Genomic DNA, 25,685 nt, shown 5'->3' with positions numbered 1-25,685 from the left:
AGATGTAGATCTAGCTGAATCACTTTGCTGTACACCTGAAACTAACACAACATTGTAAACCAACCATACTTCAATTTAAAAAAAAAGAAAACATATGTCACACAAAAAGTGATACACAAATGTTCATAGCAGCATCATTCGTAATAGCCAAAAAGTGGAAACAACCAAATATCCATCACCTGATGAGTGGATAAACAAAATGTGATAGAGCCATACAATGGAATGTTATTTGGCAATAAAAAGGAATGAAATACTGATATACAACAATATGGATGAACCTTGGAAACATTATGCTAAGTGGTAGAAGCCGGACACAACAGGCCACATATTGTATGATTCCATTTACATGAACTGTCCAGAATAGACAAATCCATCCAGACAGAAAGTAGATTAGTGGTTGCCAGGGGCTTGAGTGAAGGAATGGAGAGTGGCTACTAATGATTAGTTTCTTTTTAGGGTGATGAAAATGTTCTGAAATTAGTAGTAATAGTGGCACAACCTTGGGAATATCCTAAAAAATGCTGAATTGCATGGTGAGTTATGGTACGTAAATTACATCTCAACCAAAAAATAAATAAATAGGCTATGTACATATAAAGGATGATTTTTATTATTATTATTCAACTCAAATCCCAGCTTCCATAAAGCCCTTCGTCCAATTCTTTGAACTTCTCCAGACTGAATCTGGATTTTGCATTTGTTCCTCACACACTGCTGCCTTGTGTTATTTAAATAATATTCAATAATCATTAAATAATAAATGATTTAAATGATTAAATAACAATGATTATGTCAATAAATATGAGGTTATATCTTTTTTGATTCATTATTGTAGAAAATTAATTTCTTTTTAAAAAATTTTATATTGAAGTATAGTTGATTAACAATGTTGTGTTAGTTTCAGGTGTACATCAAAGTGATTGTTATACATATACATGTATCTATTCTTTTTCAAGCTCTTTCCCCATTTAGATTATTACAAAATATTGAGCAGAGTTTCCTGTGCTATACAGCAGGTCCTTGTTGGGACGAGGTTTTGTCTTATCTTCTCAGCTTCTCTTGTGTGACTTGCAGAGCACAGGGGCACGGTAGGCACTTAAGTTTGTGTTGAAAGAATAAGTGAGGGCACACTTCTCCCCCTCCCCACCTTCCCGGATTATCCAAAGGCACCCGTCATGTACTGAGGAGCCCCATGCCCCTGATGAGTACAATGTGAGTTAATGAATGGCAGAATTGCTACCTGAAGACCAGCAGCAGCACACCCACTGCAGAGAGCCCCTTCAGCAAGCAGCAAGCAGTCTCAGAGTGAGGTCCTCAGCCCACCTCCACAGCAGAGTGACCACAGTGCCCATCAGGATTCCCTGATCTCGGAGAAAATTCTTCGCAAGTGTTCCAGGCAATTCCCGTGCACTTGGAATTTGAGAACACTAGGGGAAGTGTGAATTTGTGTGAGGCAGCGAAGAGGTTTGCAGCCTGCTGGATAGCTGTTATCAGGATGCTCTAAGTTCAAAGCATCCTGACTCAAACTGGCTTAACCAATAAAGGGGACTCATTGGTCACATAACTGGAAAGTCCTTGGGGGAGTGGACTGAGGGGGTGGCTTGATTCAGGGGACCAACAAGACCCTCCTGGACTTGGTTTCTCCATTCTGTCATCCAGCATCTGCCTCATCCCAAGGCCAGATCTCCCTTCCCCACCCAGACCCCTATCAACTTCCAGACATACGTGATTCTTTGTCCCAGCCAGGGAAGGGACGTGGGGGTAGGAGAGGAGACACTTAGTTCGTTAGTTAATTCCAGTGGCTCTTTTAGAAGAGGAAGAATGCTTATTTCCCAGAAAAACTTCTTCCTTGGTCATGTTGCCCTTTCTTAAACTATGGCCCGGGGATGGCAATACAGTGATTCATTTCAGCCTAAACCACATGCCTCCCCCAACACACGTGCAAACACACACACACACACACACACACACCCCAGAGATAGAATCAGCTTCCTCCAAAGACTGTGGCTGAATGGGAGAGGTGAAGATACCAGAATAAAAACCAGGGCAGCTAGCAAGAGGACAGCGATGTCGGGGAGCCAGGCACAACGCCCACTACTATTCCTGCGTGAACCTGGGCCTTCTCAAAACCCAGGCCCCTCCTCTGGGAAGCCTTCCAATCCCTCCCCCACTCTGTGCACCCACACACCACCTGCCCTCATCCACCTATCCATCCACCCACTTACTATGTTCCTGGGGTGTTGGGGGCTAAGTGCTCATTGTGAACCAGAGATTTCTACCCCAGTGGTGTTTTCAATCTGGGCAAGGAGAGAAAAGTTAATCAAATGATTATTACACTAGTTAATGTCTAGTTTCTCTGGTAAGTACAAGGAAAAAAATGAGAGTTGGGGGCGAGAGAATGAGCATGTGTCTGGGGACCTGACCTGCTGAGGATGCGGGGCTGGGGAGGGGGGCTTGAGGGAAGGTTTTCCCGAGAAAGTGATGTGGGACTTGTGCTCTAGTTTTCACCACACTGGCCATCCTACCCTCTGCCTCAGCGGTCTCCCTTGCTAGGAAGGCCAGCCTCCACACCCACGGGTTGTGGTCCAGGGCCTGATTTAAAGCTTATGCAACAAATGTGCATTGAATTTAATTGTCAGTGGTTAGAAGCGCTGGGAAGGAAGGTGGCTAGGTTCCAAAGAAGAGCTTCACTGTTATGGTAACAGTGGGCACAGGGTCCTCCTGGATGCTTTGGAATGCCTCAGGGGTGTGGGGTGGACAGCGAGCGTAGAGGTGGAAGGGGGATCTACATTTATTCCAGGGCCAGGAGAAGCACTGTGGCCTTTACATTCCAAGCCCCAGGGTGCAGGAGAGCAGGGGGTTGTCTCAGAATGGAAGCTGGACAGACATCCACTCCTCTTGGCCAAGGGAGACCCGAGTCATGGCCCGTGTCCCTGAGTCTCCTTAGGTAGCCCTCTGAGCTCTCGGAAGCTCCTTCCTCTGGGACATGAGAATAGAAGCCACTCTTCCTGAACAGACTCTGAATTTGGTGGTGGTGGTGGTGTGGAGGGAGGCGCTGCACTGGTGAGGTGGTTCCCAGGAGCGGTTCTCTGGAATTTTCTCCTAAGGCAGAGGTGGGGTGGAGGCAGAAGGACAGATCCGGAGAGGCGTCGAGGCCGCAGCCCGCCGCCTGCCCAGGTGGCAGAGGGGCCGCGACTGGCCCGCAGCCAGAGCCCAGCGGTGTCCGGGCGCCCCTCCCCGCCGCTCGAGCCCTCCCACTTCCTCTGAAGCAGCCGCGGCTGTCAGGGAGCCGGGCGCCGCGCGCAGTGCAGGCTCGGGGCGCAGCGCAGAGGAAGCGGTCGCTCTGGCTGGCCGCCCCCCGCCGCCGCTCCGCACCGCGCCCCGCCGCCGCGCCGCGGACCATGGACCTGCCCAGGGGCCTCCTGGTGGCCTGGGCCCTCAGCCTGTGGCCAGGTACGTGCCCCCTTATACCCCCTCCCCACCCCCCGCCTCTGGGAGCCCCTCCCTGACCCGCCGAGGCCTGGGATACAGCTGCCAGGAGCCGGTCGCGGTGCGCACCCAGGGTCCGACCTCGGCGGCTCTAGGGTACGTGGGTCCCCCGGGAACTGGCTGCAGTCGAGCGACTCCGCCAAGTTCCGCGCTAGAGGGAGGCGCGCGGAGGCGGCCAGAGGCCGGGACTTTGGTGTCTTTGGGAAGAGTTGAAGAGGCTCGAGTTGAAAAGCGCCGAGGGCTGGTGGCCCCGCCGGCGCCCTGCTTACCTCCAAGCGCCCCGCCGAGCTTCCCGCGCTGCCGCGGGGGTCACTCGCGGTCCTGGGAGCGCCGAGGGCGCGCGTCCTGGGCGAGGGAAGGGGTCAGGGCGCGCGGAGAAAGCATCCCTAAGAGTGGAGAGCCTGCTGCGGCGGTCCCGGGGAGGGGCGGGTGCTGGGGGAGAGCCGGGAGCCAAGAGCCGCCCAGGGTCCCTCGGGCCGGAACGGAGCGCAGCCTTGGGGCGGTTGGCGCCCAGGCTCTGGCGAGCCGTCGCGGGCCTAGCTGAAGGCTGCGGAGAGCAGCTCGGCAGTCCAGGGCTCCCGAAAACATTACCTGACCCTCGAGGTAGGGACGGGCCATCGCCCCACAGCCTGCGCTCAGAATTGTGCGCTCGTTCAATAATGCGGGGGATTCCGCCATCGCCGAGACGTGCGCCGCCGCCTAATGCACTCCAGGTGTCGCGGCGCGGCGCGGCGCGGACCCCGGGCCGGCGGGGCGCGCGGCCCGGAGCGAGAGGCCAGCCCTGGGTTATCCTCACTGGGGCACCCGGCCCGGGAGTCCCCACACCCCGAGTCCCGGCGCGACCCGCCACTTGGTGGCGGCGGCCAGAGGCGCTGTTCTACGTATCGGGAAAGCTTGCGGGACCCCTCCTTGGCGTGGCCGAGTGCTCTGGCGGGGACCAGCACCTCGGAAACTGGCCGAAGGGCCTAGCCTCCCCTTCTGCGTGGGCTCCGGGTCTGGGCTGGGGCCAGTAGTAGGAGTCAGATGCGGTGGCAGGGGGAGAGGCTCCCTCAAAGAGCACAGGTGGAGATCCCCCAGCCCAAGCAAGCTCACCCAGTCCCGGGGTACTACGGGAAACAAGTGCACCCAGCGTCGGTCTATAGTGGAGCTTCTGGGAGGGCCTGTAGTTGAAGGGGGCTGTGCTGATGGGGTTCAGTTCAGATTGTAGAGTCACAACTGAAAACAAACATTGATGCTTTAAGTTGGGGAGGAGAGAGCGTTGGGGACAGCGGGGGAAGAGCTGCGACCAGGCCTGCATATACCTAGAAACTGGCTGCCGGAGGAGGTGGTGAAGCCCTCTCTAGGTCATTTAGGTAAGAGAGGGAACTCTAGGAACTGTCTTCAAATCACTAGGAGACCCAGCCATAGAAAAAGGGAATGCACTCCTGTGTGACCCCAGATATGTGGCCCCACCAGAACTTGAGTTGAAGTGGCTGCTTTAGGGGCTAGAGACAGTCCAGACCTCAGGAAGCTAGGGGCAAAAGCTTTGAAATCAAACCTGACTTCCCGTTCTGGCTCTGCTGCCCACTAGCCATACCACCTTAGGCGTGTTATGCAATTTCTCCAACAGGTATCCTCCTCTGTGAACGGAGATAGATATTCTGAGACCATAAAGTTGTCGGCATGATTAAGTCAGGCTGGCCCTGTAAGAAAAGTTCTTAACACAGGGCTTGGTGCACAGTAGGGCTGAATCAGTGGTTGATAATGATAAAGCAGGGATGGAGGGGGGTAAGGAAGTGCGGTGAAGGACAGGGACAGGATTTGTGACTCAGAACTCCCTTCATATGGAGAAAACCACTCCTGAGTTATGTCTGGTCAGTCTGAGTTCTTGAAATATGGGATTCATTAAACATATCAATCAGTGTTGGAACAGCATCTGCCTGCAAGGAACTGGGGCTGGGGCCCAAGCATGTACGCAGTCAGGGCCCTGCCTATAGCTGAGAATAAGGTGAGACCAGGGAAAGCTAAATAGAAGCACTGGGGAGTGAATGGCACAGAGAAGCTAAGGGCTGCAGTTCGAACAGAAGTTCAGTTCTGCGTGAATAAGGCTTCCTGCAGGAGGAGATAGCATTTGGACTGGGCCTTAAAGGAGTGTGTAGAGTGTGGATAGACCTTAAAGTGGGACTGTTTGTACATTAGAGTGTTATTTCCTGGAACTACAGTAGTTTAAGAACAAAAAGATGAATATTTGAAAACCACAAAGATGACTCTGGTCAGTAGTGACTCTGAAGATTAGAAGGGTCACAGAGGTCATTGGGTCCATTCCCCCAGCTCCAGAGCAGGACTGATGTTGATCTCTCATCTGTGCATCACATGGATTCAATGTGAGGATTATCAGGAAGCTTGCCTACTGTTGATGGCACAGTTTGGCTGGTCAGGGACTTGTAACAGGCCAAGTTGGCGGGGGAGTCCTCATTAAGGCCATTATGAGTTCAGAGCCTTGATCTTTCCAGAGCTTCTGCTGCAGGCTGGGAAGGGTGATGAGATGGGCAAAACTATCAAGAAAGCCAGAAAAAAAGTAGATAGGTCCAAAGACTTTTATAGCTGACGTTCAGAGAGAACAGACCCATTGATCAGAACTTGCCTATTGTAATGCATCTGACGATTAGGAAAAAGAATATATATATGTATAACTGAGTCACTTTGCTGTACAGCAGAAATTAAACACAACACTGTAAATCAACTATACTTCAATAAAATTTTTAAAAATAAAATAAAATAAAAGTGAAATCCTCCCAGTTTGGAAGCAGAAAAAAAACAAAACAAAACTCAGTCTTTACTGAGCACTTGTTACCTGACAGGTGACATAAAGACACATAGGGAGATCAGACAGAGTGTGGGGGTGAAGGCCCTGGGGTTTCACTGCCTGGGATGGGTCTGGCCTCTGCTAATTGGGACTCTGTTTCCTTGGCAAGTTACTAACCAGCTCTGTGCCTCAGTTTTCTCATCTGCAAAATGGGGATGATAACAATAGAACTTAAAGAGTATCCAAAGATTTATGATGTATATAAAGTACTTGGAAAGTTGCAGACACATATTGAGCATTTAGGAGTTTGTCTTTCTTCTCCATCATCATCATCATCATTGCTCATTACTGGCCATTGAGTAAGGGATCTAAGGATGCAGAGATGTAACCTTCATACTCAGATCCATAAGATAAGTCTAGAGGAAGTGCTGGGGTACTGGAGGCTCAGAGGAAACATACATGCCAGGGTCCTAAGTAAACCTAAACTTTCCTAATTCCTTTTCCCAAAGGCCTGGCCCAAAGTCTTGGTCATAATGGGAACTCAGGGTTTTTTGTTTTTGTTTTTGTTTTTGTTTTTGCCATTGAGGCTGTCTTGAAGTCAATATGATCCTGGCATGGGTGTTTTGTGTCATTGGAGAGGAGAAGAACCATATCACTCCCTTATGTGTCCTTGTGGGTGGGGGCCTTATTCAGCAGAAAAACCTTGTATGGAAAAGGCACAGTACTGGGCACCACAGGTGTGCAAAGACTAAAAAGATCCAAGTCCTGCTCTCCAGCCTGGGAAGAGCAGGGAAGGAGATAAAGTTTGTCACTTTGCCTCCCCAGTGCCCACCCTGCTTGTCAGCCAAGCCTCTCAGCCACCGTCAGCCGAGGAGCTTCTGGACCCTTCCGCAGGCAGACCCTGGGGGCCCTAACGAGATGAAAGTAGAATATGACCCTCTTTCTTCTTATTCACCATGCCCCTATCTCTACCCTGCAGTGGATCCCCCAGAGATGGGATGTCTATCTCCTCACCATCCTCATTGTTCCCAGCCCACCCACAGGGCCGTGGGTCCTTGAGAAACTCAGACAGCAGCTCACCTTCATTTTGCCCTCTGTGAACCTCTTTGTCTCCCCTCCTGCAGTGGCAGCTTCCTCCAGCAGCAGGGCTTCCCTTCCATCCTCTCCCCTCATTGCTTAGGACAGAACTATGGTCTTAGCTGGCCTAGCTTGGCTCTTGCTGTATAGAAGGGAGTTTGGAGAATTGAAGAGCCCTCTTTTCTCTCCTTAATGCCTGACTTTGGAGATTCTTGTCTCACTATAGGCTTCCAGATCTTACTTACATTGTTCTATTGCAGTTGCAAAGAGAAAGGATCCATCACAATTCTCCCCAGGTAGTGACAGCCTCTGGCTGACTCAGGGAGGGTCAGCTACAAAACAAGCTTTAAACATGCACTGACACATTCCAAAAACGGTGTCTCAGCTGGCCCTCATAGCTTAATGCCCCTATCCCAACACCACCAAACCATGGGCTACCCTCAGGAATTCATAGCCATTTGAAACTATTTTCCCAAAACAATTATGAGCTCCAAAGTCACCCATATGCCCTCAGTGTGGAGTGCTTGCTCTAGGGAGCTGTGGTCCAGGAAGGAGGGTCCCCATCCCCCAACATGTAAATCTTGAGTGTACCAATTCTTAGTTGAAAGCCCAGAAGGTTACCAGCCAGGGGAGAAGGGGAGGAGACTGGAGTTGGTCATCTCGTAAGCCAAAAATAAATAAGCTCCCCAAAAATTCCATGAAGGGTTTTCATACTCTGTACTTATGACCTTCACGAGATGAATAAAATTCCTCCTGAAGGAAGAAGTCAGTGTGGTCAAACATGCCCCCGTCTCCACCCCCACCGCCTCTATCCTAAACTTCTTCCACCTTCGAGCTTACTGAGCTGGAGTAATGATCGTTATGTGTGTGGTCTGGGAGCCCAACTGGATTCAAATCCTTTCTGCTTGGGTGACCCTGGATAAGTCCCTCTGGGCCTCATTTCCTCATCTGTAAAATGGGTAGAATAACGACTTCACAGGCTGATGTGTGCTTTAGATGATCTCTACGTGGTTCATTCATATCAAGTGTTTGGAACAGCATCTGGCACCCAGTAAGCCCTCAGCAAACAATAGCAGTTCATTGATCACCCTTCCCATCATTCACTTGATTCATACCAGGCACTGCGTCAAGCATTTTCTCACATCTCAGCTAGGCCTCACTGTGGAAGTCACTACAGCAATCACCAGGTTACATGTGAGAAGTTAAATGGTTCATCCACGGTCATGCTGACTGAGTAACAGGCGATGTTTGGTGTTTGCCCTTAATCCATGCATAATGTCTCTTCAGGAGGGCACAGAAAGATGAATAAGATGCCCTTGCTGGAAGATACTGTCTTCAGAGAAAATGAGATCTGTACGCAAATGGCCGTCCTTACAGGGGCACTGATCCAGGAAAAGCAGCCCTCTCCTTCAGACTCAGCTAGACAGCGATTTCCCACTCAAGATGCTGGCTTGGTGAGAAGTGGTCCTCACGCCCTGCCTTTTAATACTGGAGCCTCTCTCCCTCGCTTGCCTCCCTGCTCAGGGCTGAGTGGGACTCTACCATCTGCCCCCAAGTCCCAATATTCTGGGCCATTCTGACTGCCTCTCCAACCCTCCTCAGGGTCTAGGCTGGGCATTGCTCTCCTCCCTGCCCCGCCTCTGCTTCCCCTAATCAAAACCTGCTCTGAGCTCCAGGCCTAACGAGTTAATTCATGCCGCACGGCACTAATGAGTGATGACAACTTCATGTGTCCTTCAAAGTGATTTGCATTTTAACTGGGCTGTGCCTTGAGCCAAAGGATCAAGGGGCTAATGATGGAATTTCAGGTACCAGAACTTGAAATAGGTGAGACCAAAAAGTTGAGGCAAGGGACCTGCCTGGCCTGGTCCAGCCCCTTACCCCACTACTCCATCGCCGATCAGATGGGTTCTACCTGGGCCCTTGTGGATGATGGGCGGCCTCATCCTGTAACATAGGAGAAGCCAGTCTGTGGCCTGGGTGATGCTGCTCTAAAGTGGGCAGAGGTTTTTCCACGTGGCATGTGGGGTGAGTTAGGCAAGTTGCTATAGCAATGTGCTCCAGGATTCCAAACAGGATGACACAGAGAAGGCGCTCCTGCCTCCGTAGCTGGGGCTGACAGCTTTCTTCCCCCAGCAGTATCACCCAGCTGGGCCAGGCTACAGGAATCCTGGCCCTGCAGATATCCAGGACCTGCTTCTTTGCAGACTGGGCCTCAAGAAGGCCATGGAAAAATCATGAAACGAGTAAGTGGGTGCAGCTCCCAACAGTCTGCAAAGAGCACTCCCGTGTATTTGTTCTGTCAGTCAGAATAGGCCAGGTGAGGTCAGAGGTCCTGTCGAGGCTAGTGTGTCCATTAGATAGAGGGGGAAACTGAGGCTTTTCAAAGTTAAATGATTTCCTGTGATTTCCCCAAGATCACGTAGGAATTCAGGGACAGATCTTCTGGCCAAAGATGAGATTAGAGACCTAGTTTGCTACATTCGTCAGAGGAACTTAAGGAGCAAGCAGGGCTTCGGCCAAAGGAATGAAGTTCTAATGGTAGATATTCTACATCTGTGGCAGGCAGGTAGGACAAGATCATTGAAATCATTCTCTGTAGACCACTGGGGGTGTCTGCAGTCTCCACCATCTGTCCTTTCTGTCTCGCCCATCCCCAGGCCCTCAGACTACTGCTTTCTCCTACTGCCAGGAAGAAGACCACAAAGCGATGTCCGTCTCCTCTCCTTATACTGGAATTGCTCTTTTCCTGGAGCTCATAGCCTCTCATATTTGGTGACTGGTGGCAACCATAAAGTCCCATAAATAGTATGTAGACAGAGCTCTTCTCTGAGTTTATTCCCACCACTTACCACATATGCAGGATCAGCTACATAACCTGTGGGGCCCAGTGTGAAATGAAAATACAGGGCTCCTTGTTTAAAGACTATTAAGAATTTCAAGGTGGCCACGGCAGAGCATTAAACCAAGCGGGGGCCCTTCTGAGTGTGGGGCTGAGCAACTGCTCACAGAGTTCTCCCTGCAGGCTTGTGATTTGGCAAGGAAGGCACCAGGATCCCTCTTGACACATGAAGAAACTGTGTGGCTTGTCCATTTGGCCAGTATGTACTGAGCACCCACTAAACCCCAGGCATCTCCACGTTCTGGAAATTCCATATCAGATAAGGCCCAGCCTCTGTGAGGGCAGGAAGGCACAGATCACACATAGGCTGCAGGGCCCGTGCAAAGTGCTGGTGTCCGTAGATGCAGGGGTGCCCATAGAGCAGTTCTGAAGGCACACAGCCAGGGCTGTGGAATGACTTTTAAGCCATGGAATTCAGAAGATGCTTCTGTCTCCAGTTACTGCCTCAAGACCCCTTTGAGAGCCTTTGGGGGGGACCTTCAAGCATTTGATGCTGAGCTCTGGACTAGCCCTCTTGACGAAAGCAAGAAGCCAAAGCTTGAAATGCTGGCCTTGCCACAGCCACGGGTATTGGTGCTGCTGTGGTCCTGCTGGGCTGATCCTTCTAAATAAGGGGTCACTTCTTGGGTTTTTTACCTGCCCACTTCAGCCTCCCCTCTTGGTCTGCAGACGATCAGCAAGTCCAGTGGTCCTCATTCATGGGTGAACAAGAGAATGACGGTGTAAAACAAAACTTTTCACCGACCCCACCAGAACACACCATCACTCTCCGTGATGGAGCCTGGCATTGGCATTTTTTAAAGCTCCCCAGTAATTCTAATGGGCAGCCAAGGCTGAGACTCACCGGTGTCATCTAAACCCAATCCCCAATCAAGCAGAAGAGAAAACACTGTCCAGGGAAGGGAAATGACTTTCTCAGGGTCACAAACAGTCAGTGGTGAAACCAAGATGTAACCAGTTGTCCTGCTTCCCAGTTTTCCAGCCCACCTCTCCAGCCTGCAGTTTCACAGGATTCATAGCCAGGCTGGGCTGGAGACACAGCGTGGAATCAGAGTTTGCGAGGCTGAGGCACAAGGGGGAATTTGAGATGGGAGTTGGTATTTGGAGGGTTATTCATTTAGTGACCCTGTCTGTGTCCTCCACAAGGCCATAAGCTATTGATCCTGTGTGGCCCCAAGTGGGCCAGAGGAAACCCAAAGAGGGGCTGTGGGGACACCAATTTGCCTGAGGATCCTGGTCAGACTGCTCACAGGCAGATGGACTGGCACGGTAGGAGGTGTCCAGCAGGGGTTAAACAGAGCCCATTAGGGTCATTCCAACCCTGCGATTCTGGGCCCCACTGAAGCTGTTGTGAGTGTTCAGGTGAAGGAAGCACCTGACTCAGGATGGGGACTGTCAAACAGCAGCCCAGGTGGGGTGGGGAAGGGATGCTCCATCAGGAAAAAGGGGAGAGGCTTGCCTGGGGGAGGCAGAGCAGGAAGCCCCCCGGGACCAGCCTGAGGCCCACACTCAGTCATCCTCCTCCCCCCTGCCCCCATCCACCCAGACCTTCCTCAACAGCAGACAAAGTGAGGCTAAAACACAAACTGAGTGTGTAGTCACTTCCCCTGCTTACAACCCTCAGTGGCTCCCTATTGCCTTAGGTTGAGTCCAGCCTCTTTAATAGAGCTCACCAGACCCTGAATAGCCTGCACTCAGGACTCCCCTCTAGCAGCACCATGTGCATGGGCACGTCTACACCCCTATGGCAGCTCCACTAAACTGAGCTTCTTAGTTTCTCAAACACACCAGCTCTCTCTGTCCTTCACTCACATTGTTCCCTATATCCCATTCGACCCCCTCCTTTCTCCTGGCTGTCTCCCACTTACTCTTCAGGTCTTCCTCCTGAAAGCCTCACCTGACTCAGTCAGACCTTGGATCAGTTACTTTTGTGATCTCAAGATGCCTATACTTCCTACAGTGTTATACCCCGTACACAACACAGTATTATATTAGCCTGAACAGCTTTGCCCACTGGACTGGAGCAGGGACCACATCTCCTGTCAGTCTCTGTATTGCCAGCTCTCCCACAGTGCCAGACATAGTACTTACTGCTCAAATAATATGTGTTGAATGAATGTAAGAACTGTCTAAGTCAACAGAAAGATATTTAAGGGCAAGATAGATGTCTTATGTTTCTTTGCAGATGCACCCCCAAGAGGTCCCAACACAGTGGCCTGTATTAGGTGCTGTGCTAGACGCTCTGAGGGATAAAGGTTAAGAGATAAGTCCTGTCCTTCAAAGAGTTTATGGTCTAATAGGAGAGAGATCTTTGGATAAATAACTAATACAAGGGAGGAAGTAATAAAAGCTGTAAGAGAGCTACAGATAAGACTCTGGAATTTGAGAGGTGAAAAAGAGATGATTTGTAACTGCAAGAAGAGCAGAGAATATATCTGGGGAACAGCCTGATGTTTGGTTGGCAGGATGCTGGAGTATGTGCAGAACTGCAAGAATGGAACATGGGCTGAGGCCACCGAGAGAGGATCGAATGCCAACTAAGGCATTTGGATATAGCAGATGGGAGCCACTGAAGGTTTTTGAGGGAGGGTAGAGCATGTTCTAAGCTATGTTTTGAGAAGCTCCTTGTGGGGGGTGGGGGGATATGGGTGTAGGTTGAATGTGACAGGACAACAGCTAGAAGCAAGTGGATTGCTAAGATGGTTACTGCAGCAACCCAGGCAGGAGGATGCCAGAGCCTGATGTAAAGGTGGTGAGAGGAGAGAGGAAGAGGGAACCTGTGACGGGCAGAATGGAACATCCTTGGTCACCAGGGAAGGAAAAGGAGAGAATATGGGGGCGGGGGAGGGGTTAAGGACCAGGAAGTTGAGTGGATCCTGGACACATCGACTTCGTGGGGCTCTTGGGCAGGTGGAAATGTTGGCTGGGAGCTTGGAAGCGAGTCTGACTTGGAATGTTTTGACTGGGAGCCTCTCACGTATACATGCTTAGTGGCAGGCGGGCCTGAGAGAGAGGGAGCTCCCGTGGCATGGGCCCTCCTGTCCCTGTATCCCCTTTCCAGGCCCAGAAGCAGTGATTCATGCCCCAAACTTAAAGAGATCCCAGATTCTGATTTTAAAAGCCTTTCAGAGCAGAAGAAGCCAACGAGAAGGCCAGGCCAGACCACAAGCCAAACATCAGCTGTGGAATGTGCTTGCTGCTGACGGTGAGGCCAGCCAGGGGCAGACATGCTGGCAGGCTCGGCAAGAGGCCCCTCCGGTTGTCCGGAATATGTCAAAATGGTCACCGAGATGGTCCCTGCTCTCTCCTCTCTCTTCCGTGTGTGTCTCTGCATTTGAGCACATCTTAAAACTAGCCCTTCCCCCCACCCCCGGTCTGTAAGTTGCACTGGTCCCCATGATCCTTGGTGTGAAGGCTCTGGTCTGCCATCCGTCTTCCCACCTCTGCTTAGCCCGGAGGACTAGGACCAGGAGACAGGCAGGGGTCTGGGGGCTGCTCTGGGGGTGCCCAGAAAGGCTCCCGTGGCTTGTGGCAACGGCCAACCAACTGGTCTCCCTGCATCCGCCCTGTCCCTTGAGCTCCTGCACCCAGTAGCCAGTGGGATGCTGCTTGAATGTGGATGGGATCATGTCCTATCCCTCTGCCACGAACCCTCCGGGACTCCCCTTCTTCTCTGGGTGAGAGGCTTGTGTGATCTGACTCCCCTGCCTTTTCGACCTCATCCTCTACTCCTCCCCCACCTGCGGCTTCTGCTTCACCCACACAGTTTCCGGAATGTTCTTCAAACATACCTGGCGCCTTGGGCTTCGCACTTGCTATTCCTTCTGCCTGGGATGCTCTTCACCAAAGAGCCTCTCTCGCTTCCTTCAGGTCTTCACTCCAACACCCGCCTCTCATGGAGGCCTTTCCTGCACCCCTAACTAAAATGTCAGCCTCCCCTGCATGCACTCCCTTATATAAACCCCCGTGCCTGCTTTAGTCCCGCTGGGGTATTTCTCACTAGCGAGCATTATTACCGATTTTATTTATTCACCTTGTTTATTGTCTGTCTCCTCCAACGGAGTGTCATCATGAGAGCAAGAATTTCTATATGTTGTTTTACGTGTATATCCCAGGGTCCGGAGCAGTGCCCAGCCAGAGGAGGCAAGTAATAAGTAGTTGTGGAATGAATGAATGAATCAATGAAAACCTCCCCCCAGCCTGCAGCAGCCTGAAATCCCATTAGTTAATCCCCTTTGAGATAAGTATCACCCTCTCCCCAGTCATCTTTCTTAGCACACCAGTCCCCTAGGCGTTCAGTCCTGACACTTCGCAGGCCATTGGTTAGTAAAGCCTTTCTTTCCAGACAAGAAGAGTGCGGTGGTAGTTGCTGGTGGGCTGCTGAGGCGGAGGAGGGGATCTTGAAGGGAGAAGGGCCTTGAAAGGGGCAAAGGGTTCAGAGCAGGCAGCCCAGGCCGGCCCAGCTGGCCCCATGCTGTTCAGTGTTATTTACTGTGACTCAGAGAGGACACAAGGAGACATGGGACAGTCCTTGTTTTTACACAGTGAAAACCTAGGTATGTAATGGACTTCCCAGGGAACAGCGGGGTGGAGCAGAAGTTTAAAATGCCTCGTTTCCCACAGAAGGGTAGTGATTCAGACATCCTCCATGGACCGCAGAATGTGGATGTGTCCTCCGGTACCCCAGAAGGAGCTGGGAGTGCCCAGAGAAGATGGCAGGGCCTGAACAGTAGACCCCAATAGTGGACCAGGTTATGGTCCAATCCCTGGGAACCACCAGACCAGATTCTGCCCTGGTGTCTGGAGAGATGACAATAAACCCATTGTACAGGTGGGGAGACTGAGTCTGAGCCCAGCGAGGTTCATATTTGGGGCATGTAACCACTGACTTGGGGTTTGAATACCGGCCCTGGCACTTATTAAGTGTGTGACCTTGGGCAGGTCACATCCTCTCTTTAGAATGTAAAATGGAAATTATAAAGCCTACCTTGTAGGATTAGTATGAATAAATAGAAATAATACTGATTACCAAACAACATGTCTGGCAGGGATGAGGTGCTCAATAAATGTGTACTACTTGCTAACAGTCATCGGGGGCTTCCATGAATCAGGCTGAATTCTTTTTTTTTTTTTTTAATATATTTATTTATTTATTTATTTTTGGCTGCGTTGGGTCTTTGTTGCTGTGTGCGGGCTTTCTCTAGTTGCAGTGAGTGGGCTTCTCATTGCAGTGGCTTCTCTTTGTTGCGGAGCACAGGCTCTAGGTGCGCGGGCTTCAGTAGTTGTGGCACGTGGGCTCAGTAATTGTGGCTCACGGGCTCTAGAGCACAGGCGCAGTAGTTGTGGCACACGGACTTAGTTGCTCTGCGGCGTGTGGGATCTTCCTGGACCAGGGCTGGAAACCGTGTCCCCTGCATTGGCAGGCGGATTCTTAACCACTGCACCACCAGGGAAGCCCGAGACTTTGTTCTGAGCACTCGTCTTCTCAATAATCCTGAAAGAGGGGTGCTGTTATCTCCCCCATTTTAGAGATGAGGAAACTGATGCATGTTGTTAAGTAACTTACCCAAGATCACCAGGGTCATCAAGTCACAGCCTAGGATGGGAACCCAAGGGGTCTGACTCCAGAAACTGCAATTCCCAGAGGTCATGTGACTTGACCGAGGTCTTGCAGCTGCCGATAAAAATGAGATCCAGACTCCAAATCCAGGTTTGATCATCTCCAAAGCCCACCTTCTTTCCTGCTTTTCCTGTACTGCTCACACGGCTCTGGCCATATCTGTGTAACATCTAGAGTACTTTCACTTAATAATTTTCATTCAACTGACTTTAAATCAACTCAGTCTTTTCACTTACCTTCATCGTAAGCAATAATTGCTGTGAAACCTAAGTTTTGATTTGCTTGTAATTTTTTAATATCCATTAAACATGAGTTGTCAAGTTTTAATGTTCACCCTTGTCCCACGTAAACTCTTCTCACCCACTATGCCCTAGGAGACACTAGGTCACCCTGTGCAGCCCTCAGCAAGGACAGATGCCCCCTAGTCCCTACTCATCCAGAACTGAAGTGCGACGGGGCTCAGGTTTGACTGGGGGACGTTTTGACGAGACAGACCTAGACTCCATTCATCTGTGGCATGATTTCTCAGCTGCCCTGGCTCTGTCTCCTTGGCAGTTTAGTCAAGGCCCCCTCCATGGCTAGTATCCCCTTGGCACACACCAGGAAGAGTCCAGAGAAGTTGGAAGGTGTGGCCATTTTCTCTCGTGCTCAGCCCACCCCAGGGTGAGGCTCAGCAGGGCACTTTCCCGCCACCTGGTAGCCAGGTCCCTTAGTGTTTCTGCAGTGCTGTTTGGCTTGGCAGTGGCCCCACTGGACTGGTGCCCACTGCTGATGGAGACGGGCCAGGGAAGAGGGGTCTGCCCAGGGTGCCCCACTCATGAGGGCAGAGGGAGCTTTTATGTGGAAGCAGAGGCCAAAAGCCCCAGATCAAAGCTTTGCTGAGCATTGCGCTGGCCTGGAGTTGGGAGGGGGGCAGGGAGGAGTGTGGTAGGGGGAGAGCAAGGAACCACTGGGGAGGGCAGTCCAAATAAGTCTGTTGTCTCCATGAAAGAAGAGGAAACCCCCAGTCCTCTCAGTAACAAATGTCCTTAGAGGATTTAGGTTAAAGTGGAAAGGAGGTTGCTGCTTTCTCTGGGCCCTAGCAGCTCCAGAAAGGCCTCCTCTTCCAAGAAGCCCTCCTGGATCACTGCCAAAGTGATGATCATATTTCGGTGAGCTTCTCTATCACATCAGCTGCACTTCATCAGCTATCATCTTATCAGCTCTACCCTCACTCTCCACAAGGCTGCCTGTCCCTTGGGCAGTGGGCACTGTTCACTACCTTCCCTCTTACCTTCTCCTCCCCTGTATAGCATCCCACCATCCTGCCCTACCTCCAACTCTTAGGGTCTTGACACTGCCTCAGGCAGTTCACGCCAGCCCGTGCCCCTCTTCTTTAAACCTTGACTCCGCTCAGCCTGCTGGGCAGTAAAACAGCTGCAGACTAATTCACACAGAGGAGTTCATGGCTAACTGAATATTAGACCTGCCCTGCCTCTTATTGATTTTATAGGAAAAGCTGTTTGAAATCAGCCATGGCTTAGCCCAGATGGACCAGTCTGGGCCAACCCTGAATGTAGCAGAAGTGGAAACCAAAGCCTGGGACTGGATTACATCTCTCACTAACTGGACCCTCCAAGCCTGGGGTAATAAAAAACCCTGGACTGTGGATGAGGACCTCTGGGTCAAGTTCAGGCTCCAATTCTAGACTTAAGTGAGCCATGTGCCCTCTTGAGACGTCCATTCAATCCCTTCTAAAATGAACATTTGGCCTTCATGTTTCTAAAAGCTCTTCAGTGGCTGTGCTTCCATGCTTCTGTGAACATTTCCTGAGCCAGAACCTTGACTCTGGGTATAAAGCCACGTGTAACACAAGAAAGAAGTTGGCAACAGGAATTCTATTTTATTTTATTTTAAATTTATTTTATTGAAGTATAGTTGATTTGCAATGTTGTGTTAATTTCTGCGGTACAGCAAAGTGATTCAGTTACACATATGTATACGTTCTTTTTCATATTCTTTTCTATTATGGTTTGTCACAGGATATTGAATATAATTCTCTGTGCTATACAGTAGGACCTTGTTGTTTATCCATTCTATATATAATAGTTTGCATCTGCTAATCCTAAACTCCCAATCCATCACTCCCCCAACCCCCTCTCCCCCTTGACAACCACAAGTCTATTCTCTATGTCTGTGAGTCTGTTTCTGTTTCATAGATAAGTTCATTCGTGTCATATTTTAGATTCCATATATAAGTGATATCAGATATTTGTCTTTCTCTTTCTGACTTATTTCACTTAGCATGATCATCTCTAGGACCATCCATGTTGCTGCAAACGGCATTATTTCATTCTTTTTATGGCTGAGCAGTATTCCATTGTATATATGTACCACATCTTCTTTATCTATTCATCTGTCGATGGACATTTAGGTTGTTTCCATGTCTTGGTTATTGTGAATAGTGCTCCTGTGAACATAGGGGTGCATGTATCTTTTTGAATTATAGTTTTGTCTGGATATATGCCCAGGAATGGGATTGCTGGGTCATATGGCAACTCTATTTTTAGTTTTTTGAGGAACCTCCACACTGTTTTCCATAGTGACTGCACCAGTTTACACAGGAATTCTATTTTAAAACAACTTCATCTAGAGCATGGGTGGACCCAGTGCATGGTTGGCACTTCATCATCCACAGGTTCATGAGGATTCCTGGGCTTCAGAGGCCTCTTGAGAGGCCTCAGCATCAAGTGTCTGCCTGGGAGGGAACTTGGAACCTGAACATCCCAGATAAGTAGCTCTCCTTGGCTTGCATCCCTCCAGTGACAAGTGGCTCACCACCTCACAAGGCAGGCCTTTGTTTTCTAGCAAAGGCAGAGGGAATCATGAGCCCGTAACTCTCCTAAGGACCTAAAAGTGGGAGTGATCATTTGGGATAGTTTTGAAAGCATGAGTAACTGACATATACCAAAAACCAAAGGGTTCTGCATAACCCTCAGAAAACCAAAGCACTTCCACTCCCCAGCCTCCTCCGTCCCCACCAAGCCTAGCCAATAGCATCCAGCTGAGCTTGTGTTCTGGTGGATCTATGTTGAGCTCTGTGCAGACGGAGAACTTTTCAAATGGGTAGGGTGTATCCACTGTAGGGCGGGCCCTGCAGGCTTGGAAGGGATGGGCCCTCACAATTCCTTTTTTTAGTTTGCATTCAAAGACCAGGGACAGACAGGCCCAGCAGTTCTCCCGGTCCTCACTGCCCTACTTCCTCTCCTTCAAGGGAAAGCCTTGCCACAAATTGCATATCCTGAGCTTTGTCTTGTTCTTACTTTGTCCAAACACCCCCTGGGCTGGGGCTAACCCCAGATGCCCAGGGCTCTTAATCCACACACTCATGACAAGCAGGAGACAATCTTAGGAGCTGGAAAACCAAAACCAAACTGTCTGAGCTCTTTGAGCTGGTTAGTATGTCAGGAAAGGGAGGGACTCACTGTCTAATTCGTCTCCCCTAGAAATGGCCAATGGCCAGGAACAGAGTGGGCAGGGCCGCCACGTACAGCTGTGCAGGCTGCGCACTGCATAACTCAGTCAACTACAATGTAAACAGCCCCCTCTGCAGTTGTGTAGTGAAGTGCAGTGACCTGGGAGTGGGGGGTACAGAAATTGGTAACCGAGTACATAAATGGGCTTCATTAAATCCAACACAGGGACTTAGAGATACAGCATCTAGTCCAGTGTGTGCTTTTTACAGATAAAGAAACTGAAGGCCAGAAAGAAGAAGAAATTGGTCCAAAGTCTTAAAACAAGTTAGAAGCTGTGCTGGGATTAAAACTAGGGCTTCTGAAGCCAAATTCAGTGCTCTGAGTTCCCTCCCTCCCTGAGGCTCTGAGTATCACATTCCCTGTCTACTCCTTGTTAGCAGGTTAGTGTGTGAGGTTAGTGAGGTTCTTGGAGGCCTGAATATTCCTATTCTTTCTCTCTCTTTTTGGTCTCATATTGTCTTACATGTCAGTAGGTGCATATTGAGCCTCTTTTGTGTGCTAGGCATTGTTCTAGATCCTGAGGATAAAGATACAGCCCCTTCCAGTGGAGTGCTGGTAAATGTTTAACAACCGATTCTGGCTCTTGGAATGGGGTGAAGAGAGTCCTTCTTTGTAGCCATTTGCCAGTTACTGTGGTGTAAATCCTCCCACCATGGTCAGCTTTAAGTGACCAACAGGCATCACTGAACAGGAAGATTGCACACAATTGTCTCTTGTGAGCAGGGACCAGCACACCACTCGTTCCTTCCCTTGCAGAACTTAAACTCTAGTGGGAGAATAAGCAAATAGCTCTTGTAGCCATCTGTTATTATGTTTAACTGTAAAAGAAACAAAGAAGATGCTTTGAGGGAGAGGAACGGACTCTCCATAGCATGGTCAGGGAAGATTTCTCCCAGGCTGTGACATTAAAACTGGAGGTTGAGAAGGAGCTGCCTGAGCAAAGATCTGGGGGAGACTGTTCCACACAAAGGCAAAGACCTTGAGGTGGAAAGAGCTTGGTTTGAGGAGCAAAGAGGAAGGCAGTGTGGCTGGAAGCAGGAAGTGGTGAAGTTCACGGCACAGGAGCGGACTGATCCTGCAGGGCCTGGTGGGCCCTGAGGAAGGGTCTGGAATCTACCCTACATGCAATGCGAGGAACCTGGAGGGTTTGAAGCAGGAAAGTTCCAGGATCTGATTGGCATTTTTAAAAGATCACTATGGCTGCTGTGAAGAGCATAGCTTGCAGCTGAGCAAAATTAGAATTGAGGGACCAGTTAGAAGCCTCTTGCCAAAGTCCAGGCAGAAAAGGATGAGAATGACTTGGGCTGGGTGATGTCAGAGGAAAGAGAGAAGAGTGGACGCACTTGAGAGGGATGGAGAGGGTAGAACCTGCACGGTTTGCTGATGGGAAGTGACAGAAAATCCTGAGGAAGGACCTCCAAGCTTCTGACTTGAGCAATCAGGGTGGTACTGCCAAGTGCATCGATGGGGAGACTTTGGGGAAAAACCAGTGTGGAAGGGAAAATCTAGGGCACCTCTTTGGTCATGTGAAGTGATGGATGCTATAAGACATCCAAGTGAAAATGTTCTATGGGCAGCTGGACATTGATTGTGGGACTCAGAAGGCAGGACTGGGCTGGGGTATGACTGGGGGTTCTTGGGAGCTTGGGCCACTTTGAGGTGAGTGGAGGAAGGCAGCAGCCCAAGGCCCCAAATACTCAGCCAGATCCTAAAGTGGATATTTGGGGTCACATCTCTTGACTCCAGTTTTTCCATGCAGCTTGGGGTGTGTGTGTGTGTGAGTGTGTGTGTGTGTGTGTTTGTTAAACAAGACTTCATTGCACTTTAAATGAACTTACAACACAGATTCATAATATCACTGTTTGTGTGTGTTAAAATCCGTCACGGTAGCTCCTGAAAGCTTAAAGAAAGAGCTCCATTTTGATCGATGTCTCTACCTAGAGAGAAAGAAAAATGATGTAAGGCAGAAAATACACTGGCTTTCATCACCAAGACATCCGTCTTGTTCCTGACGGAGGTGATCCACGTGTTATTCATGAGGGAGGTGATCCACGTGTTCTCCGAAGGCCTGGGATGGCTGTCCAAGGCTGGGAGTGAAAATAATGTTAATTACAATAAATTTCAGCCTGGTGTTTCTGTTTTCAATTTTTAGGCCTGTTTTCCATGAGCCTGACATCTGCTTAACCAGCACATTGGCAAACTCCTGACTTCTTTAAAAAAAAATAAAAAGGGCAGATTTTTGCTCTCACCAGCACTTGCTCTGTCTTTCCATCTCCCCCCTCTGGATGCTTACAGTGTCTGTATTTCAGCCCACATCCACCTGCCCCTGCAAGCGTTTGATCTCCACCACAGATCTTAGAGATGGGGCCCTCTCCACTGCAGGAGGCTGCCCAGCCTGTGTCTGATTGTTTCTGATTTAGAGAATTCTTCCTTCTGTAGGGCTGCACATGCTTTGGAGAGTTGAAGGGATGTCATGATAAGTCGCACGTTAGCAAGCATGTGTTTATCTAGCACAAAATAAGACACCAGAACCGGTTTTTGATGAGACGAGGATACTGAAGTAGGGGAGAGAGGTTGGCAGGCCAGGGAAGAGGGGCCTGGAGGCTGTCAGCACCCAGCATTATCATGAGGGCACCGTGGAGCCTGGCTGGAGTGCAGAGGGTGCATTGACAGAGGGCCGAGGGTAAAGGGAGGGCTGCCCTGTGTCCCATCTGCTCATGTTCTACTCAGATGAACACTGAGTTAATTTGATAAGCTTGTCCATGGTCATTCATTCACTTGTTCATTCATGAGTTTGTTCTGTCCACTTTGTTGAGAGCCTGTTGTATTCCAGACACTGTGCAGGGAGCAGAGGTGAGGAGGGACACAACCCCCTCAGCTTGGTTAAAGTAGCCTCCCTTTTGGCACCAAAGGTAAGGTTAGCATAGGGTCTTCAATGCTTCAACTCAAATGAAAGCTTCTCAGAGAGGGCTATCACTGGTCCAGCTGGAAGGGTGTCATTTTCAGGTGTGAGTAGGGGGTCTTATCCGACCCCACCAAGGAGAGCTCTCAGCTGCCCTGCCTGCCCTCTCACAGACACAGCCAGCCTCGATGAAGGTGCTCAAAAGCACTAAAAGATGTGTAGCCTGGGAAGCAGGCAGGATGAGACCTCGGCACCAGCACCTGGGCCCCAGGCAAGTCAGTCTTGGACCTTTAGTTTCCTCACCTGTTCAATGGGGAAAAAAATCCCAAATCACTTGTTAGAATTAAATGAAATACTCCTCTAAGACACCTGGCCCGTCCTGGCACTTGGTAGGTGCCCTGAGAGTGGCAGCTGAATCCCGCTGGGAGATTCGGGGAAGGAGTGGAACAAGCGCCCTGCCCAGGGACTGGGGAGGGCTGGATCCCCACTCTACATGTGCCCCACCGGCTAGAGGACTGGGTCCCGGCAGGTAACCTTCCTTAGCCTCCGTTTCCCATTGGTGAAAGAGGCCCCAAGCCCACTCTTTGTGTGTGTTGACTTCATATTTGTCCATTGCTTCCCCTAGTGTTTGTAACTCTAGGCCCCAAGGGGATGCAGGTGCAGTCCATGGCGTGGTTCCGTCCCCTGGACTCTCCGCCCCAGGTGGGGAGGGTTGGCTCAGGAGGCAGGACAGTCAGGGAAGGGCACAGGGTGGGTAGATGGAAGGGGTGAGTGGGACACGCCCTGGGCCCCCTGACAGGCAGGTGCAGGATGGGGCTGACAATATGAGGAGGCATTCGGGGGGAGGGAACTGAGAGCAAAACCTTGGAGGGGAGAGGGGCAGGCATCACTCCTGCTGTGTAGACTGCTCGTTAAGAGGCCACCTGCAGGGACCTGATGAGCTGGTGAATATGCGAGCTCTTTCCCAGTTGACATCTCTGTGCACGCGTGAGGGCTTCCTCCAGACTCAGCTCTAGTGGAACCCAGAACTCTCCAGCCACGGTGGTTCCCCCGCCCCCTCATCGCACACACGTGGAAGCTTTCTGATTCTTACGTGTTCTTTTTCACACATTTAACATTCAGGGGACATCAAAGTACATATTGATTTGGGTTCTTCCCTGGAAGGTGGACATGTGGCCACAGACACCCACGGCACAGCCGCTGGCAAGCTCAGAGCCGCTCGTGGCCAGAAGCAGCAGTGGGTGTGGACCAGGGATGCTCTGGCTCCCAGATGAGATCACTTCCCTGAGATTCCCCTAAGGAACAAGTGCTGTGCTCATTTCGTGGGGAGGAACGACGCCTTTCCACGGAAGTCACTCTCCAATTCCCTCTGCCTTCCCTCTCTGTCCAGTCTAGGGATAGAGCTGGCCCTTCAGACTGAAGGCACCTCCCTCCCCTAAACCCGCCCCTCTCTCTGGACTCCAATGGGGAGAAATCATTGCCGCCTGTCATTACCCCTCCCCACCCTGTCCTCTCTGGCTAATCCCTTGGCCACATGTGCACACACATGCACACACAGCACACACACGCACACACCAGTTGCTCCCAGTGAGCCGTGCTCTGACCTGCATGAAGCTAGGGGAGCCAAGGATAGGAGACTCCATCCAGAGATAAGGCTCTCTCCTGCTTCTTCAACAGAGGGAAGGAGAAGGAAGAACGGTGGTTGGCTGGTGATATTAGTGGTTGGAGGAGTATGAAGCAGGGTAGACTCCATAGCGTTTCCTTCTGAGGAAAAAGGCACTGTGATAATGACCAGTTAGCAGAGAGACATGAAGCCACATCCAGAAGGCAGTCATTGTGTAAAAAAGATGCTGATTAAGTTGATTAGAGAAGCTAGGAAACAGGATGGTCTTTGCCAAGAGTAGGGAGGACGCATTTGTCTCTCTCCTGGGGAGACCCAAGTGTGGGCAGGTTTGCTCTAAAGCACCAGGGGGGCAGCAGGGCCTGGTGGTAAGAACTGGCTTGATATCACCAGACCAGCCCCCACCTGATCATGGCCCCCAGTTCCAGCAGCAGGGCAGTGGCAGCTCAGGGCTAAGCCACTGGGGGGCAGCCGGCAGGGTGTTACAGCTCACTTTCATAAGTGGCTTGAAGCTGAGGGGCACTTGTGTTGGACCCAAGTGCTAGAGAGGAGGGAGGGAATGGCCCCGGTCCTGGCAGCCAACCTGATAGAGACCTGCAGGGGCAATGGCTGCTTGCCCCCTTGGGGTGCCCCAGTGTTCATCTGCCTACTCCTCCCCTCCAAAGGGAGATGAATTTGGAAATGAATCCAGAGGAGAAGGGTCACACAGACTCAGAACATCCTGACTGTAAAGGTTTTTAGACCACCTGGTCTAGCTTCCTCATTTTCTATATTGGAGACTAAGGCCTGGGGAGAAGTAACTTGTTCAAGGTTCAGCCAGTCAGTGACAGAACCCAGGGGAGGACCCAGGTCTCCTGGTGCCCAACCTAGTTCTACTCATCACAACAGCCCTAGCTCTCGGGAGGTGGACATTGTATTCCCATGTCCCCTTTTCTGAGTCCTAGAATCAGCTGTCCTAAAGTCAGGAGTCCATCCTCTGGCCTTTGACCTTGGCAGTGGTCCTCCAGCCATGTCTCCCTCCTAAGGGATCATGGCTTCCATGCCTAGAAGATCCCAGGTAGAGAGAAGCTTTGGCCACTCCAAGGCCATATAGCCATATACTCAAGGATTCAGTGCATACCACCGGCATCCTCAATTTTTGAAATAAGACGAGTCTGGAAGGGAACTGTGGTGCCCCCTGCCTGCTTGCTCCAAATTTCCTCGCTGAGGTTTTAGCAGCACAGTCCAGCTCCAGGACGAGGCTGGGCTTTCTTGGAAAGGTGATCACATTGCCTGGACCCCCACCAAGGCCTTCATCCCTTTGACATCTGTGTGTGCCCAGAAGCCACAGCCAGGGAAGTAGGGCGCTGAGGCCAGGTCTCCACGGTTCAGGCAAGGGGAGAGGGAGCTGGGGCCTGGATAACACAGAGCATTAGATGACAGTTTTCTTCAACTCTCTTTTGGCTTGGGAATGCAAAATATGATCATTTGTGCCTGGAGAATTCCCCTTCCTAAGTGTGTTTGGCTTCAGCTGACATTAAGAGGAGCTTGCATTCCTCCATACCGCCTGGCTTTCAATTCTAAATTGTTTGTGGAGACTCAAGACAGATGCTCGCGTGCCGACAACTGGAAGCTGGCTGTGTGTTTGCTCTAGAGAACCTCTCTGACATGTGCCAGGGCTGGGCCTTAGTAGCAGAGAGCTCAACCCTCTCATTTGACAGATGGAGACCCTGAGGCCCAGAAAGGCATAGCGACTCTCCATGGACACTCGGCCAATTTAGTGACAAAGCTGAGA

General features: G+C 50.6%; 1 protein-coding gene across 2 annotated transcripts in view; it reads left to right on the top strand.

Annotated features, from left to right (window-relative positions):
* Nucleotides 1-3,105: 3,105 nt before the first annotated feature.
* ITGA11 (integrin subunit alpha 11) overlaps nucleotides 3,106-25,685 on the top strand; it is a 127,118-nt gene continuing 104,538 nt past the window's right edge. Inside the window, exon 1 of one of the 2 annotated variants that reach the window (XM_082445119.1) lies at nucleotides 3,106-3,453. In XM_082445119.1, the coding sequence (XP_082301245.1) occupies nucleotides 3,402-3,453 (52 nt within the window). In that variant the 5' untranslated portion in view covers nucleotides 3,106-3,401. The remainder of the gene's footprint in view (nucleotides 3,454-25,685) is intronic. The other variant, XM_082445120.1, reaches the window with a different exon arrangement.

The sequence above is a fragment of the Balaenoptera physalus genome (assembly GCF_965194825.1).
Source record: "Balaenoptera physalus genome assembly, chromosome: 2".
NCBI classification, from domain to species: Eukaryota; Metazoa; Chordata; class Mammalia; order Artiodactyla; family Balaenopteridae; genus Balaenoptera; species Balaenoptera physalus.
Note: the sequence above shows the minus strand (reverse complement) of the source record. Positions and strands in the feature narration are given on the sequence as shown.